The following is a 19,135-nucleotide window of genomic DNA, read 5'->3' as shown; positions in this document are numbered from 1 at the left end:
TAACGCTAATTTTCCACACAGCGGGCGACACTAAAACCTGAACCCTTTCTCGCGCTAACATGAGAGACGGCCTTGCATGATCAAGTTGTAAACTATTAACACGTACTACAACATAAATACGCTACGAGAATATACACGTATAGCTGGCTGCTATCTTAACACAAGCGAGTAATCCTGGGAAGAGTCAACGCTGAGAAGCGCCACTGTGCCATGACTCTTTCCACACTGTTGCAGCGGCACAGCGCAATTCAAGACAAATCAACATGCACAATGAGAATACCATATGAACACTTTTTGAGTCAACAGTATTTCCACTAGCACAATGCATTGTGCCACTTTCAGATAGAAATATGATAAATAGAACCAGATGTTCAAGTCCCAATAGAGCGTCACACATTACTAACCTCCCCCCTGCTACTGTCTATTCTTATGCCGTTCATATACTCCGGAGTACCCATCGAATCTTGTTCCACTGTCGGTCCATCCTTCATCATCTGCAGCACGCCTGGCGGCGGGTCCTATGTCTCTATAATAAGACTCAAGGCCTCCCTCGGGCAAGAACTTCGATACGCGGCCACGAATCAAATCATCAGCCCGCAGGCAAAGCTGCTCGCCTTCAAACTTCCACTCCCATCGAAAGAGCGGCCTGAGAAGCCTGAAGTACAAAAGGGCTAAGGGTGCGCTGACCCATGACTGTCTGATTGGAAAGCTCCACTCTGCTTGAAGTGAAGGCCTATTGCATTACAGGTCGTGATATGCATGTTTCATTTGTAATGCTACTACTTGAATAGTACCTTGATTTCCTTCGCTGGCTGCAAGACGATGTCCGCGTGCATGCCTGCGAGTTGACCTCCCATCCGGTTTTCCACCGTCTCGAACCTTTGAAACAATCTCACAATCGTATATCCCATCTCTGTGAGCGCAAACTGTTGGCCAATGCAGATCCTCGGTCCACCGTTGAACGGCACATAGGTCCAGCTCTTCGGGGTCCAATTGTCCCATCGCTCAGGGCAGAATTTCTCAGGGGCGGGAAAGCCCGTCTCCGGAGGTGGATAGAGATCAGGGCGACGCTGCATGACAAGTGTCGAGTAGCCAATAGGCGTATTCTTCATAATGGCGATAGGCTGCGTGCCGTCGGGCCCTCCACCAACGGGCAGTGTAGTGTCGTGAAGTGCAACGCGAACGTTGTACGGAACGACTGGGTAAAGACGTAGGGCTTCGTTTATGATGTGCCCGAGGTATTTCATATCTTTCAGATTCTGGTAGGATGGCTGCCGCTCCAGGCCGACATGGTCGATGATCTCCTGGCGCAACTTTGCAATTATGTGAGGCTGGCGAGACAACTCGTAGACGACCCATGTCAGCGTACACGCCGTAGTATCCCGACCGGCAAGCAGGATAGAAACTAGCTGGTCGCGCAACGTCTTCCTGTCACGTGTGTACCCTGCAATCGCATGCAGAAACGTATAACCAGAGTCATGCTTGCTCTTCTCCTCGAGCTCAGTGGGAGAGAGAGCGAGGGCTTTCTCGATGTACATGTTGACAAAGTTGTCCAGGATGTTGAGTGAGGAATAAAAACCCATGCGCTTGCGGGGTATGAACTTGTTCAACGGACTGCAAGGGCACAATTAGCGGTGTCTAAAGCAGCTGAAGCAGGCTTCACTTACCCAATCTTTGATATCAAGCTCTGGATGTGTTGGACGCGAGTGAAGGCATTAGCAAAAGCTGTCTGGGGCTGATCTAGACTTCCGATGTCGTTCCCAAGCAAGAAGTGAGTGGCGGCATCAAGGGTAAATCGAAAGAACATGTCCATCATGTCCACCTCTCCCTGACCCAGTTTGATCATCAGCTTCTGCACATGCTCTTCGAAGATGTCGATATCGCTTAGCCTGTCTTTGATGAATTGTGGACGAATCAATTGTCGCGAGTCGTGCCAGAGCTGTCCATCAGTGTTGAATATGCCTGCTCATAATCAGCATCAGGTTTTATTCACTTCGCCTGCTTCGACTGTCAATAGACGCGTAGACATACCATCTCCCAGAAAATCTTCAAAGTCCTTGTGGAACTGCTCGCCCTTGCCGTAATCTTTGAACTGAGTGGCCAGAATTGCTTTGATGTTTTCTGGATCAGCCGTCATTATTACCCGCTCGCCTATGCCACTCTCGACCGTGTAGCAGCCGTTGCGACCGTATCTTTGAAATGTGTTCAACCAGAATTCATAGATGTTATCATCGAGAGCGGATTTGATGATAATGTAGGCCAGGTCAAGTTGCATCGGGAGCCATGTCCTTCGGACTGGCGCTCGTGCTCCAAGCTTGCGAAGCTTTGCATTGTAGGAAAACCTGGCGATGATTGTGTAGCCAATATAGAGGAGAAGAAGGCCGCCGAGCAGCTGAGGTGTCGATATGGTGGTTCCGTGGAATTCCAGCATCGTGGACAGTGCGTGAAGACTGTTTGAGGTCCCCTTCTCACTCGACCGTTCGAATGACACGAGTTAAGAAGAGAACAATGAGGTCAGAAGAAAGGAACCGAGGCAACTGCTTAACTAGGATTCCCCAGCACCTGCTCGTTACTACCACAAGTACAAAGCTAGTTGCGGGACACTCGGGTTGCGCACGATGGTTGATTGCTCTAGTACTCAGCCGATCGCTGTAATAGGTGGGCCTGTGGGTGCTCTATACCACAGTGGGAACCTGGGGTAACTCTAAATAAGGGACGGGACGCTCGGTGAGCGCATAGCCGCTGATTGTTCCAGCGCACTTGTATTTCTATCATATGCACACAGACACGCCTCGGTGTGTGACGCGGCGTAGCCCGAAAGGATGCTGGGCGCTCTCCACCACCGTTTGCTCGGGAATATTGACTGGCTGATCGCGAATCAATCCCCGACAGCATGCGGGGACTCAACGCGGCCCAAGGAAGAAGGTGGGGAAGAAGCGGATGAGCGCACCTCCGACTTCCGTCGGCCAAACATGGCAGAATTGTTCGTGATGATAACAAGACGGTCGTGCTGGAAGTATGAACGTTAGACCCCCCGCGGCAACGTCCCCACGCTCGCACGTTTAAGACCGTCGTTCGCCAAGCTTCGCTGACTCATGCTCAACGGTTTACTGACCATGGGACAGATGCAGCATCACATCACCGTGAGCCCCTCACAGTCGTCGTGAGAGCTACCTCAGCCTCGTACTATGTAAGCAAGCCTCCCGACGCTGTAGCAGCACTACGTTCGACAATCTCTCCAGCAGCTGACTTGAGTTTGCGCCCGCCGCTAGTCACCGTCTCATGCAGTGAATGTTCGATGCTTTTTCGACGCTTGCATTAGCATGCACTGTTGATCTGAAGATACGCAAAAGCACGGCTAAATGAGAGTGCATGAGGATACATGCCTGCGCTAGCCCGGCATTCCAGTCCTGCCCCTCGCGCGCCTGACGCGTTCCCCTCTTTTCCGTACGGGTTGACTTACAAGAGTCCAAGACATTTTACTTCCTATTCATCTGTACCTGCTTCTTTCCTTGGTCGTGCATCTCGAAGATGATAGTTCTCTTGTGGATTTCTCTTTTTACCTACCTAGCATCGGCAATATGGCCAGTTCCCAAAGAATACAAGCACGGTGACACCGTTCTATGGATATCCAAAGACACATCATTTGATTGGGCTGGCGCAGGCGATGTAGGCACTCTCATGTTTCAGCCAGGTTACGAATATGGCTTCAGAATACACTCTAACACACAGCCAATAATACAGGACGAAGAAAGCCGCAGGCGTGTAAAGCGCTCCGGTGAAGCGCCCACAGGAGACGAAATCATCGACAATGCAATATACGCTGCTAAGCAAACAATCTTCAAGAAAAATTTCGTGCCCTGGAAATTTCACCCAAGGAACTGGACGGAGCCTAGTGCAGAGAACGGCACCTACATCTCGACCGTCAACCTCGAGGTCCTGCAAGATGATCCCGAGGACATTGCTAAGCCGCTTGCCGGTACAGTCGATGAGTCGTATGCGCTCGAGCTGAGGGAGGGCGGTAACGTGAGTATCACAGCAAACTCGAGTGTGGGCATCGTCAGGGGCCTAGTGTCCTTCACACAGCTCTTCTATGAGCACTCCGAAGGCGGCGCATACACACCGTTTGCCCCCGTGACCATATTCGATGTACCTGTTTTCCAACACCGTGGTATCAACCTGGACGTATCGAGAAACTACTTCTCCGTCAAGGACATCGAACGCACCATCGATGCTGCGGCCTACAATAAGATGAACCGTTTCCACCTGCACGTCACTGATGCACAGTCCTGGCCTCTCGAGATCCCTGCCTTACCCGAACTTTCAGCGAAAGGCGCGTATCGGCCAGAACTGGTGTACACCAAAGAGGATTTTGCAAACCTACAGTATTACGCTTCGATGCAAGGAGTAGAGTTCATCACGGAAATCGACATGCCAGGTCACACCTCCTCTATCGCTTTAAGTCATCCAGACCTCATCGCAGCATACAACGTTCAGCCAGACTGGAACACCTATTGCGCGGAGCCACCCTGCGGTACGCTGAAGCTTAACTCGACCAACGTGGATGACTTTCTCAAGAAGCTTTTTGATGACTTGCTGCCGCGTGTGCTTCCATTCTCGTCGTACTTCCACACTGGTGGGGACGAAGTGAACAAGAACTCATACTTGAAAGACGACACCGTCAACTCGAATGACTCGGCGGTCCTGCAGCCGCTGATGCAGAAGTTCGTCGATAGAAATCACGACCAAATCCGCGCCGCAGGCCTGACACCCCTTGTCTGGGAAGAAACGCTGCTAGACTGGAACCTAACCCTCGGCTCTGACGTGATCGTCCAGTCGTGGCAGAGCGATGAAGCAGTCGCGCAGATCGTAGCAAAAGGCCACAAAGTCCTCGCCGGCAACTACAACTACTGGGTAAGTGACCGCTCTTCTCAGCCTTGAAACACCTCACTCACCGGAATGAACCAACAGTATCTTGACTGCGGCAAAGGCCAATGGCTTAATTTTGATACCTCTGTCAGCGCCCAGTACTGGCCTTATGAAGACTACTGCGCCCCTTTCCACAACTGGCGCCTCGCCTACTCGTATGACCCACTGACATCGGTGCCAACCGATTCTCAACATCTTGTTATAGGCGGCGAAGCCCACATGTGGGCTGAGCAGACCGATCCTATAAATGTTGATCGTATGATTTGGCCGCGAGGCTCAGCCGTTGCCGAGATCCTCTGGAGCGGAGCAAAGGACGCACAGGGACAGAATAGGAGCCAGATCGATGCCGCACCAAGATTGAGCGAGATGAGAGAGAGACTCGTGGCCAGAGGTATAGGCGCTGAACCAATCCAGATGCCGTTTTGTACAATGGAGGGGAATGTGTGCGAACTTGGATAACACCCCTGAGAGTGCGGCACGGTCAAGACGACGTCACTCATCATGTGGCAGAATGATTCACGAAAATTAAATTCAAATGCGATTCAAGAGCATTAATGGATCAGTACATTGATCAGTTTTTTTTCTTAGTGAATGAAATCCACCAGAGGAACTGGCGCGCCGATGCGGTGAGCACGTTCAGCAAAAGCTGCACGTTCAAGTATCAAGTCTGGAGGTAGCATCGCTGACTTCACGCCCTAATAGATGAGCATTACGAGCATGCCACAGTGGCTCCTATTATCCACGATCTAGCGTAATATTAGCAACATACCACATACCGCGTGCGTAGACATGGTATTGGATGCTTGGTTCCAGGCAGGGTATAATGCACCAACTCACCCAAGAAAACTACAACTAACAGAACAAGTGTCCGCAAGACCACCACCATCGTACGAAGAATATGATGATCGAGCCATGAGCCATCCAGCACAGCATGTGGCAGAAGCCAATGTGACCTCGATTGCGATTTGCAGGGCCCTCAAAGTCCAGGCGATGCGTGGGCCGATGCGAAGGCCGACTCGGATGGAAGCCAGTACTGCCCTTCGAAGCATCAATGATGGCTGACATGTTGCTAGATTCGCAGAAAATACCAACTTGATTGTGCCAGTCTCGCCCCGCGTAATGGAAAGAAGTGATGTTGCCCAATCCTGCGTTTTCCTAATTCGCCTCGACATCGCCGGTGTAAGTCGGAATCCAAGCGGGCATGGAGAAAATCGGACTCGTCGATTCGGTCCCGGAAGGTACCACAGGCATGGCCCTCGCCAGCTTCTCAACAACAGTGGCATTCGTTGGCGGGGTTGTGATAAAGACGTCTTCGGTGACAGAGGTGTTCCAGCCGGGGTCGACGACAGTAACGGCGCAAAAGAGCGCGGCAGCGAGAGTAACGATAGTAAGTATGTTCATGACAGCGAGAGAATAGCGTATAGTGATGGCCGGTGTTTGCTCGTGAATGTAGACTAGATATGTAAGTTGTAGCCAAAAGCGCGGCTTCCGTACCTAGCGATACGCTTGAGTGAGTAGGCAAGAAGGTACGCCGTCAAGGAAAGCAACTGCTAAGGATACATGATCATGCCGATATACAGCGCTTTGATGAACACTAAAGTCTCAGGTCTTTCGACCTCCACAACGAGCGGCTTGGTGTAACGCATGGCGCTCGGAGTGGGCTGCTACTGCAATGTTTGAGCTTCATCGATGACATATGAAATCGCACCACCCCCATCCACCGTAAGATCATCAGAGTAACAGTCCAAGTGCTCCAGCGACTCCGCCCATGAGACCAAAGTCCACCCCAGCAGTCCTCCGCTCTTCCTGACGAAGCCGTCGTGCTGCCAGCTGCACTTTGAATAAAAGTGGGCGCCTCCCTCGTCGTCTCCGCACTCGTCCCGCCGCTCGACGTCAATGCGGCCTCCGTACTGCTCGATTTTGCTACCGTACTATTTGCACCTTCAGCCTCAGTGGTCGAAGCAGCGGTCGACCTGCTCAAGGAAAGCCCCGTAAAAGAAGCTATATCCGTCTCCGTCTCTAGCTCAAACGTGCTTTCGTCCTCTCCACTGGACGGAAACAAAACTTCATAACTAGTCTTCTTGCTTGCGCACCCGTAATGACCGTAGGTACTTCCACTGATGGCGCTGTACAGCGTTGCGCAGTATGGCGCGTACTCCTCGACACTGCTCTTCATCAGTTGCCTCTTCTACCTATATGACGGAAGTTAGGCCACTCACCAGCCTGTAACCAAAGCGTTGTCATAACACTCCGAACTGGATAGACAGTCGTCGATTGACTTACTATTCACGCATGCCGTGTACACATCGCAATCGGCGACCGCAGTACCAGTACAGCATCCGAACCACGAATACTCGTCGTCGTACATGCAGTTCCAGCCAGGATCGCAGTAGAGCGGGTACTCTGTCACTGGTCAGCTATCTCTTCGCGACAGATGTTTATCGAGGTATTCAACAGACCTAGGTCCCCTTCGAGGTATCCACATAGTCCAGGATCATCCTGTCTTCGAAGTAGTTCTAACGGTGACTTCGTTTCGGATGTCGGCTTAGGTGTCCATCCGTCCGCAGGGAAGAGTTGGTCAATAGGCGTAGCGCGAGGCTGGTGTAACTGCAGTGTTGCAGCAATTTGCCCCAACCACAGGCCTTGTAACACCACTCTCATGGAAAACATTGCGCTAGCGTGTCCACGAAGCGAAATATAAGGTCCTTGAGAGTACGCGTAACGAGGATGTGATGAGATTGCTGCTACCTAGGAAGCCCACTTATGCCTAATCACAAACACGAAGCGCAAGGCTGGAAGCTGAACAGGTCGTCTATCATGCTCTTTTGGGGCAAGTCACCTGGAACCTCGTTGTGCTTCATTGGCGGTGTGTCGTTGCCAATGCTGTGGCGTAGTGCGCCGGTCCTCGTATTCGCTTGAGAGACGCAAACATCTTTAAGTATGGGGTGACCTAGGAGAGGGTCGTGTCGATTACGGTGAAGGGGAGGGAGAGAAAGAGCCTCACATGGTAAGGATTCAAAGGGTAGACATCGTGTGGTGGTGAATTATGGATGAGAGGAGGCTATGACGGGATAGGGTCTAATAGCGAAGCTGTCAGGTCGTGATGTTGTATGAAGCTTAAAACAGTTTCTACACATCCGACACTCCATGTCGCCACTCCTTTACCATAGCTACCCAGGTATGTCGCGAATTAGGAAGAGCACGTGACAGGATATGCCCCGGAGTCTTGGTACTTGATCCATCAGCCGTACGACGCACAACGGCAAGGCTACGTACCGACGTCCAAGCTGCTGGGAGTCCCGCAAAGACAACAATCTTCGGAATGTTATGTCAGATGTCCCAGAGGACAGGGGTTAGAGTTCCGTAGTTGGATCAGTGGATTACTAGTGAATAGGAAGGAACATTACGAATATCAATAATATCTTACACGCGTTCTCCCTTCTAGCGCATTGCCCAGTCTATAACGCTTAAAATGCCAATTCTAGGTCTACCACTTTCTATCACTCATACAATCCTTCTAAAAGCGACTGATATCTCGTCCAAATAGCCAATTGATCGCCCTGAGTATTGTTAGCAATTTTTCTTCGGCCATCTCATAAGACGTACCAATAGGTAGGAATCAGAATCTTGTTTCTCAAGCTCACGCTTTTGGTCAGATACGCTCCACGCCAGATAATCCACGCAAGGCGACCAGAAATACCGCCGCTAGTGCCACCACCCTGTAGCAGCGCGTTCCAGTTGCCCACGTATGCCATGACACCCATGTTCTTCCATGTGAAGCCCGACTTGTCAATGTCTCCCTTGTTGAGGCGCTTCGCCAGCCAGTAGGCTTTCTGAGATGCAACTTGCGCTGTCGCAGGATATTGAGTCCCTTCAACGATGGCACAGTCACCGAGGACGAAAACGTCCCTCATGATAGCTTCGGGTTTCTTTTCGTTTTCGGACTCTGCGATGAGCTTCATTCGGAGTCGACTGTCTGTCATTACTGAGCCTGTCTTTGAATCGGTCTTGACGCGCCAGTGGAGGGAGTCAGGGTCGTTAGAGGGTGCTTCGAGGCGCCTGAAGTCGCTTGGAACCTCGTACACATCGCTAAGAGCGTGAGCGACAAAGGGATTCTGCATGAGCCCAGTACCTGTGGGTGCGTCAAATTAGCTGGGGCCTATTTTGGATATCGCAACATGTACGTACTCCACACGACCATGCCGACGCCAATCTCGCCTTGCTCTTTGATCTTCAACGTGTACACTTCATGGTCATCCTCTGAAGAGGGATTCTCCCCGGGAGCGCCTGGCCGAAGTTCTTCGACGTGGTGATCGGTCCTGATGTCAATTCCTTCGCGAGCAAAGGTATCCATAGCGTATTTAGCTAGCTTCTCGTCGAACATCGGAAGAACTTTTTTGGCGACATCGTAGACAGTGATCTTGTGAAAGGGTATTAGCTCGGGGTAGATGCGGGCGAGATCTTCCGTTATGATATCGTGCAGCTCAGCAGAGAACTCGATGCCGGTAGGCCCTCCGCCGACAATGGCGAAGTTGAGGAGTTGTTTGCGCTGTTCGTCCGTCGTTGTGGGTAGCGCTGCGGCTTCAAAGCAGGCTAAAATACGGTTCCTAATCTTGCGCGCATCGCCAACATCTTTCAAGAACAGTCTGACAACTCGATTAGCTCTTCGTCAGCGAACAATCATGCAGAAAACCTACGCGTGCTCCTTTACTCCAGGAGTGCCAAAAGTCTGGCTGTAGCAACCCACAGTGACGATCAACTTATCGTATGTAATGTCGAACAACGTGCCTTTCTTGGCCTCCACCTCTCTCCTCTCATGTCTTTGCTCTTTCGACTCCCCAGCATGTCTATCTTCCACCAGCGCTGTCGAGACCCCCTGATCCTCGATCGCCTCCTCAACTGTAATTTTCTTGTTCTTGAAATCGACCCCATCCGCCCACCCTTGGAAGAAGCTGACGTTTGTCCTCCTCGTACGTATCGGCTCGAGCGCAGTTCTAAATTCGAGCGTGCCGACCGACGTTGAGGCAAGCAGAGGCGTGAAAGCGAAGTACGATCGCGGCGATACTACGACGGTCTGGTACTTCTTCGCATCGAGGGCCCTTGCAACGGTGTAGCCGGCCCAACCACTACCTAGGACAACAACTCGTTCACGTTCTATAGGAAGCCCAATTAGCTTGGGAATTTCTGGGCAAGATCCATCCCGCTCGCGAAAGCCATTCCTGGGACTACTCACGATCCCGTCCGGAGTCCAATTGACTTATAGTCATGGATCTCCTCTGCTGCAAGGCTCCGCCATATAGACTGCATGTTCCAGCGACGGCATGCGAAGTGAGGACTTGGCGGCTTGTTGAAGGCAACGGCGTCGTCGCGCGAAGGGAGTTTCGAGATAACAGTCGTAGCTCTGACGGCAATTGAGCTAGGCGCGACGATGGCTGCATAACGTCGATGTGTCTAGACAAGCGAATGTACTCAATGAAGAGAGTTCTTTTGTTCACCAACGAAGTTGTGGTGGAGCTGCTTCGTGTTTATCTTTTTTGGGCGGGCCATGGCGGAGAATCGCGGAAGCGCGACGCATGACGTACAAACTTCGACAGCTTGAGATCGGCGGCAATCGGTGCATGAAGCTGCGCGAACAGTTGGTTTCGATACTCGGACATGTTGTGCGTCTGTGATTGATGGATCGGGCTTACAGCTGTCGTCGAGGAGTGAGATGCCGTTCCGGTTGCTCGGAATGCAATGGGTTGCTCCTTCCGACTCTCTGCGTGGGTCGAGCGCCAATTGGCTGCGGCGCGAATGATACTCATGGCTGGATAAGCAGTCGGAAATCCGCATGTCAGATGCTTCGAATTTGATTACTGTTCTGAGGAACAATTAGGACTGCATCCGAGTCATATTCGTACTAAAGCTCGCGACTGAATAGTCGCTTGTCCTTGGTATCGGGTCTAGTGTGAAAGACATCTACCAAACACCGACTCCCCGCACCTGGCCTTTATAGCTTCCTCATACCATTGCGTCCAAACATGCAGCAGATCACAAGAGCGTATCGCCAAGCGCGCATCGAACAATGCTGCAACCGGCACGAACGGTATCGCTCGCACCTTGCTCGTCGAGGCTTGGGTTCACTTCAACGAGATCCAGCGCAACCAATGAACCAGTCTCAGCCACACACTCGGCAATGAAGTCTCCCTCACGCAAGGTCAGACCTCCTCGCACGGGCGTACCTGTGCTAGGAGCCCACTGGGGGTCCAGTGCGTCCACATCGAAAGACAAGTGGATGGGAGTATCGCTGCCAATCCAGCCCAGAGCCATGTCCATGACCTTTCCAATGCCGTGTCTATTACCTCAAAATTAGCATAACAACTCCTAGGAAGATACATGAATAAAGGAAAGAAGCTGAGCTTACCGGTCGATGTCGTGCATCGAGAATGCCTTGATGCCATGGTCCCTTAGAATTTTCTTCTCGCCCTTGTCTACATCCCTCAATCCAATGTACACGATCTTCTTCGTGCTTAAGCGGTGGTGCTCCTTCAACCACCCAAACGTGTCTTCTCTGTCCTCCTTTGCAAGACCCGTCAAGAAGGCAACAGGCATTCCGTGAATGTTACCGCTGTCTGAAGTCTCGGGTGTGTTGATATCCGCGTGCGCGTCGACCCAGATAACCGCAATTTCTTTGTCGAGCCGTTCCCGGATCGCTCTTGCAGTTCCAGAAACGGTGCCTATGGCAATGGAATGGTCGCCTCCAAGGGTAAGAACTAGCTTCCCGCTCTTCGCGTGGTTGTAGACCTGGTCGCTGACTGCCTTTGTGGCTGCGCTGACGAACTTTGGCTGCTTCATGCCCCGGTAGTCTGGATCCTCTGCTGGCGAAAATTGACTGTAGTCATGCACCTCACCATCAAAGCTGACTTTGAACTCCAGATCCTCTTCCAATTGCTGGATTAGGCCATGTTGAATGAGGGCTTGGGGCGCTGCGTCGACGCCGGCTTTCGGCTACGATGGGTTAGCTGCAGCTGCAGACACAGAGAGCGCGTCTCTCACCTGGCCGCCGCTGAAACCGACCGCCACAACGCCTAGGTCGTGGCGGTTGGGAAGGAATTTCGGCTGTATCTGCGGTGCGGACGTCATGTTGTTGTCTGGGTGCTTTGCGTGCCCGTTAGCCTTGCCCTTGCGTACAGACACTCGTGGAGACACTCGATAATCGATAAGTTTCGCGCTTGTGGTTGGACAAAGGAAAGAGCAGCTGGACTTGACTGCGTCGGCTACACCGTCGTGGAAACCAGGTATTTACATACTTCGGACTTTGTATATCTCGTGTTCGCCTATATATTTATATGCGCAATGAGGCAAGAAAGCAGAGGAGAACCGGCGTTTTTGACAGAGCGGTGAGAGAGGGTGCACCGGCCGGCTTTTATCGCTGTGGGCTGCGCCATCTCTTAGGTAAGTGTGTCCTCTGAAATCTCTTCTCGTCGCGAAGACCTGTACTTAGGGGGAAGTCGTGAGGTCGGAATTTCCCCCTAAGTACAGGTCTTCGCGGGTTCATCAGAGGGCCCGACTAGCGCGTCGTCATGCGGCTGGGCCGAGCTTGGGCGCCGAAGAGCGGCCTGCGGTTGCAGCCGTAGTCGGAGGCTACCTGCAGGTGATCAGATGGTCGAGTGTGCAGAACGTGCTGGTATGGAGGCCTTCAGAGGCTACAGAAACACGAATGGGCAGATCTACACACAGCAAGACGCTCGACAATGCTCGGTGCAGGTTCAGTCTGATTGGCTGCATCCCGCACATGGACCCATGCCCGGCGCTTTCGATCGGCTCAACCCTTGTTAGTCCGTCATCCAGCATTCCATCTGATAATTTCTGCTGCCGGCACATCTCCGAGCCATCTCCACTCGACTGTAAACATGGCCACGTCTGGCGACCTTCCTCTTTCACCGCTCAGGCCGAACCGCCTGCCATGTTGTCGCCCGCCATCCGCTTCGTTGCCAGCAAAGGCTCGAAGACACCCACCGGATCTATTCAGCTAATCTGCCGAGTTAAGCCGGGCGTCAGTGCGAATAGAGAAGGTGTCTTAGCCGTATCTGACGATGCCATCGAGGTTTGCGTTGCGGCGCGTGCGAAGGAGGGAGAGGCGAACAAGGCTGTGAGAGAGGTCATAGCTGAGGTAAGCAGCGTTGGAAGATTGGATCGTTCAGTTTGGAAACCACCCAAACAGTCGACATGGTTCTAACAGCTTCGAGGCATTGAAAGTGCCAAAATCCGACGTAGACATTGTTAAAGGGATGAAAAGCAGAGACAAGACGGTCATTATTGGTAACATCAAGCTTAGAGGCACACCAGAGGAGTATATGGAGATGCTCAAGGCCACGTTACAGGAGCAGGCAAGTGCTTAGCTTCAAGCGTACCGAGCAAGTTATCCTTCGAGTCGGCGAGGCACCATTGTCATGTCATCTAGGCAGTATACCCTGGAATTCGAAAGGCGAAAAAGCAAACGGACACAAATTTTCACGTGTTCTATGAAGCTCTCACTTTACATTCATTCGTCATTCGTAGACCGTATCCAACGCCAAACACCGACAACACAACACCATGTACGAACGAATGACAACCGGGACCAGGTCCAAAACCACATGGGAAACCGTAGCCACAACACCAACAAGACGCCGTCCATTGCACCCGATCAGGTTTTTCCCTTACTGATACCGCACCGGTTCATGCACTCGTCACTACCGTATGTGGATCCGGTGCCCACCTCAGGGATGTCTTTACCTGTGGTCTTGACATCCAGAGTGGGATTGCCAAATGCAGCGCGTATCATGTCATCGCGTATACTCCACAGGCCGTTGACGATGTTCATCGTGCCTGTGTCTTCACTGTTGAGTGCGCTGATGAGGTACGCGTCATCGCAGCCTTTGAAACGATCAATCATGAACACTCAATAGCACCTGGGATAGAGGCGGCACTCACCATTGTTCTGCATGCTGTGAATGCTGCCCGTAGGAAAGATAGTCATCTTCCCCGGCGTCAGGGTCGTAGACACAGTCCTGACCGCATTCTCATTGACCATCCACGTCGTCGTGTTACCCGTGATAGCGACCACCATGTTCGCTGCGCGCGGGTGGTAATGGGCAGGCAACATGGCGCAAGGGCCCAATTTGAGTTGTGCAATGGTCATGCCATGGCCTACCATGGCAGGGAAGGTCGCTGCGTTGGCGTTCTTGACGCTTCCTGGTTTGAAAGAGTCGGTGGGCTCCGCGGAGTTGAAGTCGTAGATCCAATCTTCGTCTTTAGTGAGTATATTGTGCCTGTCGTAGACGGTGGCTGCGAGCTTGAGGCGTGAGACTAAGTCTTGGTTGACCGTCTTGTCTAGTTTGTCCATGGCGTAGGCCAGTGGGAGGAAGAGGATGGTTGCGAAGAGGTGGTTGATCATGGCTGCACCTTTATTGGTAAGGAGGATAGCTTTTTCAAGTGTCAGAGGATTGCTTGGTTGTAGACAGTTGAGGAAGCACACTCTTCTTTGGAAAAGAAGTAGATGGACAATAGCTTTTCAATGAGGATACTTCGTCAATTGTGCTGTACCAACGTGATGCGGAGGAGTCGACGGTCTAGGGATGAATGGTGGGGTATGTGGTGATACCCGATTCGTAGGAGGGTCGAAGTCTTGAGATGAAGACAAACGGACAAAAGTGGTAAATTGACCGCTGTGAAGAGCGGTATGTTCCCGTGACCAATGCTCACGAAGTGCTCATATAAACCGGCACATTCCTTTATGCAACAGCAAGCTTTTATACACAAAAGGTAAAGGCAGGGCTGCTTGTGATGCGGCCAGGCCAAAGTTCGACCGCCCCTCCCTTCATCAAGCCACAGTTACTCTAACTTGAAGAGGCGCCTTTAGAGCGAGTTCAGAGACTACGTCTCGGAGGATTGGCTTCTCTAGGTATTATCTACCCCGCAAGGCATGCCGCCGTTTTCTTAAGAGTCTTCGAACGGAAAGTGGGAACGGGATTCTGGACGGTTTATATCGAGGATTAGATTCCGCTATTGGACATGGCCACATCTATCCACGTAGTATCCGTTGGATTCCATGTGAGAAGGTGCATACCTTTAGGTACCTCCGGCCACTTTACCCGATGTATGTATCGTAAGTCGCACGCCGGGATCTTGATATTCGGCGTCCAAAGCGAACCACAGAGTTCTCGTCGTGCAAAACACAGCTCAAAGGCATGATAGCCTCGAGCCCTCTAGCCCTGTGATGCCTTTGAACCAGACTTATGTCTCGACGCCACATTCAGGGTTGCAAATTAGTGACTGTAAGACTCCGGCAGCATTCTCTTCCATCTTCTCGTCTCGTTGCGCTGAGCAACGTGGTATGCTCAATCACTTTGTCTGGGCTAGGCATATCTCTGGTCCAACACGACCAAAGGGCTAGAAATCGTCAATCAAGCTTCGGAGCAGTGCATTTATGGTGCGAGTCAACTGTTTGTCAAACCCAGCTTTCGTTTGATTGACATACGAGTTACACTACCAATGCCGCGTCGCCTGTCTAGCATGCGCTATCCGACGCCACGGTTGCGCATTGATGCGCGCGCCGGTTTAGCACATCAAGCCCATCGGATAATTGATTGGAAGTGCAAAATAGACAGTCTGCGTCCCTAGAAGTGGCGCACATGTGCGCAGGTAGGACAAGTGAGACACAAACTGCGCCAATCATGTCCTTGGATACGGGCAGGAAAAGTGTTACGCATCAAACAATGTTGCCGTGTGATGAATGAACGTGGAGAGGGGAACAGTGATAAGGTTGCGACGGCGGTCGCCTTGACAAGCAGTCGACAACGAACCCTTCATTGCCGAGCAGAAGAGAACCAGGTCAATGTGTGGCTCAAGTGATGGTGTGTCAGCCGCTATGATTCGATCTTTGATATGTAGGAAGGATTTGCGTGAGTTCACAGGATGATGAGGTCTGCCAGTGTGATACCGGTGCAGGCGCACAAGCGATGGGCCGGAAGACTTTCGCCGCTCACCGGGTAGACTGGTTAGTACGACGATCGTGCCGTGCCGCGTCATGCAAACAAGTCACTGGGAGAGCATATCGTAGCCCTGGATTTCGGACATTAGTCAGTTGGCCAGCGAATGCTGAGGATAACATCGAAAAGCGGCGCATCTATATGCATTCCGTACACATTGGATGCACTGCCCGATGGTCTACAGAATCTTAGAATAAGTCGGACTGCATCATATGTAACCTCAAAATGAGATCGTCGTGATAGCTTGACGGCGAGGAGCTTATCCGGTCTCGCCGCTCGACTGTATCATAATCTTGACTAGGGACTGAGACATCCAGTCAGGTCGAACAAAATTCAGGTGTTCGTCATAGGTACATCCTGCTGTTCGCGGGTCCGCATGAGGTAGTTCATGATACCCCAGACCCCACGCATAGCCTCTATACGGTCATCGATGTTGAACAAGTCGAACCATCGAGTCCGCTGAAGCTTTGGTGAAAACCAATCCGGATCAGCTGGGGGTTCTTGAGGGAGAGTGCCTTCGGCCAAGAACTGAAGATAGTCTGGATGTATCCGGAGCTTCAAGATGCTGATGTGATGATTCAATGATGATACCATAAAGACCTGCACAACGTCAGCAAAGTGATCCGCAACGTTCTACTATACGACTTACATCATCCCAGGAGGTATTACGATCTTTGCCGATCGCTTCGTAGACCACCTTCGGATCCCAAAGTGGGTTTCCAGGTTTGAGAGTCTTCCAGATCTCTGCTGGTGTCTGTTTCCGCCGAACTTTAGATCCATCTCGGGATCTTCCAACCACGCTGTGATCTACCTTCGTCGCTTGGTGTGGGGCTGGCGCGTCACTTGCACCCTTGCCTTCACCCACTTCACCACCTGGGCCTCCACCCCATCGATGTTTTGTCGTCCACCATTTGCCTTGACCGCCTCTTCTCTCTGTCTTCCCTTCCCTTGCTCTTTCTTGAGCGAGCAAAAGTAAGCCACCTAGCTCTCGCATAGTGTCTAGGACGGAATCGGCTTGTAAATCCCCACTTGAACCGAAGCCGGTATCTGCTCTACACTGCACCCCCAGCACGGGGCCCTCCATCCATCCTTGACGCGCCCTTATTCTATCCTGAGGGCCACGCCATGCAACTATACTCACGCGAACAGGAAAACGCACATGCTCTAACAGAAGCACTGGTGGACGACGATGTGGTACTAGCGTAACCCCAAAAGCCCAGGTAATTGGTTCCATGAAAGCACGTACAGTCTCAAGTCGATACGAGTCGGGCATTTCCGCGCCATTGCCGATACGGTAGCCCTTGTAGGCCCCCTTACTCAGATCAGCAGGCTTTTCGGGCGCAGCCGCTGCATTCACTTCCCAGGGTGCTTTTGGTGGGGCTGCTCTCGCTGGTAAAGCTCTGTTTGCTGATATGGGAGAGTCGCTGGGTAATGCTGTACCGTTCGAAGCTACAGGGGCCGAGGGCATAACAGCCGTTTCGTTTGTAGTGGACTCTGTTTTCACTTTCTTCCGGGGTTCTCCCTCACTTGGAGATGCCGAAGTAGGCAAAGTCGAATCTTGGGTTTCGCCTTTCTGGTCCGAGGAGACCAGGTCCGCATTGCCATGATCAAGTTTCGGAGGTAAATATTCATCAAGCGAGTTGTCCCAGTAGTAAGCCATATTATCAAGACCTTCCCAGAACTTTCGAAAGTGGGCTAGACGAAGTGGAACCTTCTCTCCCATCGGTTTCCGTGTGAGATTAGCGAATGCATCTCTATTGCTAAAGCAAATCTCCTTTGCACGAAGATAGAACTCGTTGTGATCTGGAACCCTTCTGCCGTTGCATAGAAGTTTGGTACCAGGTTCCGTTTGTGTCGCGGTGTTTTGATCAGGTGCTTTCAACCAGGATCTGGGTGGTAGATATGAGGGCGCATCGTTGGACACAGACGCCAAGAGTGTTTCAAAGTCACATTCTGGTTGAAACGACACGTTCAGTAGGGCCAAGGTGTCCAGATTGACATCGGACGGCTTCTTTAATCCGAGGAAATGGGCAGCAACACCAGGGCCCGAATCACGAGTCCAGGATTGGGGTGGTGCCTGCAGCGACGGCTCAGGTGGATTTAGAATTGGAAAGGTCACGGGTATCGGCCGCGCTGGCGGTGACCTCTCTTTCTCATTGTCGTGTTGACCTGCAAGAAGGCCGCCTAGAGGGGTGAAGCACAATCAGCGATGCTACTGTGGCCCCCACAGCGCACAAAGCGAAACGTGTTTTGCCAACCCATCGTACGAAACGCGCGGATCAAGAAAAACGGAGGATTGGCAAGGGAGCCGTATCGTGATGGCGGGACGGAACAGGAGGGCTTGGAGAGATGGGGAGAAGAGGCTGGCGGCTAACCATGCTAGGTCGTGGCTTCCGTAGGTGGGGACGGGCATGCCGCGGCGCATAGCAAGCGCTGAGGACACTTGGGGAGAATCAACGTACCGCTGAATTGGAACATGATGGTGGGATGCGGGCAATGGTAGATTGTCCGTCAATTGGCCAGCGGTGGGAACAGAGGTGTAGGGAAACGAACATCAGGAGGCATGCGACGTCCGTTCGCTTCTATCCCCAAATGGCAGCCGCTCGAGCGTCTCCGCTGTGGAGACTGTGCTTGCTCGGAGCCACCACTCGTCACGGCGCAGAATATAACAGATCTGTTCAAGCGGAGGTTTAGCCTGTAACTGCATGTAACAGTGGGGACGGAGGCGTCCTTGTTTGCGAGCGTTTAAGTACAGTATACTGTCCGGAGCAAGTCCAGAGGAGCCCCACGATGGAGTCAATCTCCCGCTGCATCACATCCCTGGGACTCAACTGTAGAGCCACTGCCCATCACAAGGTGCTTCTCGAGAGCATCCGTACATGCATGCATAGGGTTTTGGGCGTTGACAGTGAAACGCGAGCAGATCACGTGCCTTGCCGTCGGCCTCGGATCCTCCGCACTTCCTCAACACCATCACCACAAGCGCGTGTCCGCGTCGCGCGATGCACGCGATGTCTGCTAGCACGTTCCCCCGCTCTCCTGTGCCTGACCGGATGAGACAGCCATGTCGCTGTCTTTTGACTGTCGAAGCCTCCCGCGCTTCAAATGTGTGAGAATCGTGACCAAAAGCGGCACCTGAAACGGCAACGGCTTCAGAGCATCCCAAGCGCTCCACCTCATGCCAACGGTTGGCA

The 19,135-nt window shown here is 52.2% G+C and overlaps 6 protein-coding genes across 6 annotated transcripts; 1 reads left to right on the top strand and 5 right to left on the bottom strand.

Moving 5' to 3' along the window:
* Window positions 1-779: 779 nt before the first annotated feature.
* On the bottom strand, window positions 780-2,431 carry N0V89_011053 (uncharacterized protein; the record flags this gene model as incomplete). The annotated part of the gene is made up of 3 exons (XM_056219788.1): window positions 780-1,614; window positions 1,668-1,962; window positions 2,032-2,431. 3 exons carry the CDS (start codon window positions 2,429-2,431, stop codon window positions 780-782), a joined length of 1,530 nt encoding a protein of 509 aa, XP_056066915.1.
* Window positions 2,432-3,323: 892 nt separating this feature from the next.
* On the top strand, window positions 3,324-5,388 carry NAG1_2 (Glucosamine-6-phosphate isomerase (Glucosamine-6-phosphate deaminase) (GNPDA) (GlcN6P deaminase); the record flags this gene model as incomplete). The annotated part of the gene is made up of 4 exons (XM_056219787.1): window positions 3,324-3,330; window positions 3,532-3,537; window positions 3,590-4,914; window positions 4,972-5,388. The coding sequence occupies 4 exons, from the start codon at window positions 3,324-3,326 to the stop codon at window positions 5,386-5,388; spliced, it is 1,755 nt and encodes a 584-aa protein (XP_056066914.1).
* Window positions 5,389-8,446: 3,058 nt separating this feature from the next.
* On the bottom strand, window positions 8,447-10,586 carry N0V89_011051 (uncharacterized protein; the record flags this gene model as incomplete). The annotated part of the gene is made up of 5 exons (XM_056219786.1): window positions 8,447-8,489; window positions 8,536-9,061; window positions 9,118-9,575; window positions 9,627-10,028; window positions 10,516-10,586. 5 exons carry the CDS (start codon window positions 10,584-10,586, stop codon window positions 8,447-8,449), a joined length of 1,500 nt encoding a protein of 499 aa, XP_056066913.1.
* A 373-nt stretch (window positions 10,587-10,959) lies between these two features.
* CAR1 (Arginase, catabolizes arginine to ornithine and urea) lies at window positions 10,960-12,051 on the bottom strand (the record flags this gene model as incomplete). The annotated part of the gene is made up of 3 exons (XM_056219785.1): window positions 10,960-11,263; window positions 11,333-11,916; window positions 11,965-12,051. The coding sequence occupies 3 exons, from the start codon at window positions 12,049-12,051 to the stop codon at window positions 10,960-10,962; spliced, it is 975 nt and encodes a 324-aa protein (XP_056066912.1).
* Window positions 12,052-13,597: 1,546 nt separating this feature from the next.
* Window positions 13,598-14,347, bottom strand: N0V89_011049 (uncharacterized protein; the record flags this gene model as incomplete). The annotated part of the gene is made up of 2 exons (XM_056219784.1): window positions 13,598-13,827; window positions 13,885-14,347. 2 exons carry the CDS (start codon window positions 14,345-14,347, stop codon window positions 13,598-13,600), a joined length of 693 nt encoding a protein of 230 aa, XP_056066911.1.
* Window positions 14,348-16,274: 1,927 nt separating this feature from the next.
* Window positions 16,275-18,419, bottom strand: N0V89_011048 (uncharacterized protein; the record flags this gene model as incomplete). The annotated part of the gene is made up of 4 exons (XM_056219783.1): window positions 16,275-16,541; window positions 16,591-16,695; window positions 17,188-18,125; window positions 18,404-18,419. 4 exons carry the CDS (start codon window positions 18,417-18,419, stop codon window positions 16,275-16,277), a joined length of 1,326 nt encoding a protein of 441 aa, XP_056066910.1.
* Window positions 18,420-19,135: the final 716 nt, after the last annotated feature.

Source organism: Didymosphaeria variabile (genome assembly GCF_027946475.1).
Source record: "Didymosphaeria variabile strain IMI 356815 chromosome Unknown scaffold_8, whole genome shotgun sequence".
NCBI classification, from domain to species: domain Eukaryota; kingdom Fungi; phylum Ascomycota; class Dothideomycetes; order Pleosporales; family Didymosphaeriaceae; genus Didymosphaeria; species Didymosphaeria variabile.
Note: the sequence above shows the minus strand (reverse complement) of the source record. Positions and strands in the feature narration are given on the sequence as shown.